The 1,655-nt window shown below is 50.8% G+C and overlaps 1 protein-coding gene across 1 annotated transcript; it reads left to right on the top strand.

Annotated features, from left to right (window-relative positions):
• Nucleotides 1–753, top strand: LOC119391323 (ubiquitin-conjugating enzyme E2 Z). Its single transcript, XM_037659004.1, has one exon. The coding sequence runs from the start codon at nt 1–3 to the stop codon at nt 751–753; it is 753 nt and encodes a 250-aa protein (XP_037514932.1).
• The last annotated feature ends 902 nt before the right edge of the window (nt 754–1,655 follow it).

The raw sequence follows: 1,655 nt of genomic DNA, 5'->3' as shown, positions 1-1,655 counted from the left end.
ATGAACAACTGGGACCCGATGAATTACCTGCACGAGGAGCCGACCCCGCAGTGCTTACTCAGGGTCAAGAAGGACATCGCCGAATTCAACGCGCAGCCACCACCAAGACTCTTCATCTCGCCCGAGGAGAGCGATGTCACCCAAGTCCACGTGCTGATGGTGGGCGCGCCCGGTTCGTCGTACACAGGCGGTTTTTTCCAGTTCTTCGTCAAGTTCCCGCCTAACTACCCACTCAGCCCTCCCCGCGTACGGTTCCTTACCACGGACGAAGGCAGAGTTCGGTTCCACATACACCTCTACAACTGCGGTAAGGTCTGCGTGAGCACTCTGGGCACTGGTGGTGGACCGTGTGACTGGAGCCCCGCCCAGTCATTGTCGAGCACACTGGTCTCCATCCAATCGTTGGTGAGCGACAACGAGTACTCCGCCGACTACGTGAAGTACGAGACGATGCGGGTGGCCGTGTGTGACCAAGTAGAAGCGGCTCTCAGAGAGGACAGTAAGTGCCCTTCAGCCTTCAGGAAGATCATACTGGATTCGTTCCTCGATTCGTACAGCAAGTACGAAGATGCCGTCAAGGCGCGGCTCCCTCAGACGGGCTTAAATGTGAAGGACCTGTTCACGTCCAGCAAGAACAGGACTGATGAGTATGAGAAGTTGCTGATACAACTACAGAGACTCAAGGACAAGGTGCAGAAGAAGAAAGAGGCTGATGCTGCTGCGGCAGCTGCTGCTGAGAACGCGAACAAGTAACTCCTCCCAAGCCACAGCTAGTCTTAAACATAACTCGAGGGGACCGGCTCCACCAAGCTTAGCCAAGAGCATTCTTTATAAGAATGATGACATGCGAAGACATCATAAAAAACTCTTCCTACAAATTGCGGCTTTCATATAAATGATAAGCAAGTGCACGACTGTCTTCTATGTCATTCCCTTGAGTATTCCAACCCCCAATGGTCTCTGCTTGCAACAGGTGCTTTCTTTTCCACTAAGTTCTTTCGTAGACTTCTTTCTAATGACTATATGGATTATTCTTTACTTTAACTACTAATTATCATTCTCTCTGATAGCGTTGCGATGTCAACATAGTTGGGAATCGTCAACTGAGGTTGAAGTACAAGCACGCCGACATAGCTTGGTCACGCTTTTACAGCGAAAGCTGTTATGAGATCACAACAAGGGCCGTTTTTGGCGCCGTAGTTGTCCGCCACCGCCACCGCCGGTGTCCGTAACCACTATCGCGCGAAATAAGAAAAAATATCCGGGATGAAACGAGGTTTTACCCTGGGCCCTCTGGGTAGGAGCCCAGTATTCTACCTCAGAGCTATGCCGGTGCTTGAAACTGCTTCGCAAAAAGACCCAATACAGGCTTCATGCCGGGAAGAAACCACGTTAACATGCAATGTAGTGTGGTAGAAGAGTAAAATAACAACCGGGTGTCATACAACGCGAATTCTGTAAACAGACGTCACACAATGCGAAATGCGCGACGAGTGGGTTGCTAAATGCTGCCAACCCATTACAAAGGGCTGCGCCATAATTCTTCATCGTCATCAGCCACAGCATAAACAAAGTGCACATAATGCCTTGCAGGTGCATAGCGGGTGCCACGGTTCTCCGCAGAATGACGAAAAACGGCATAGTGGCTGCTTCCC

The sequence above is a fragment of the Rhipicephalus sanguineus genome, chromosome 4, assembly GCF_013339695.2.
Source record: "Rhipicephalus sanguineus isolate Rsan-2018 chromosome 4, BIME_Rsan_1.4, whole genome shotgun sequence".
In the NCBI taxonomy this organism is placed as follows: Eukaryota; Metazoa; Arthropoda; class Arachnida; order Ixodida; family Ixodidae; genus Rhipicephalus; species Rhipicephalus sanguineus.
This window is presented reverse-complemented; position numbering and strand designations above follow the sequence as displayed.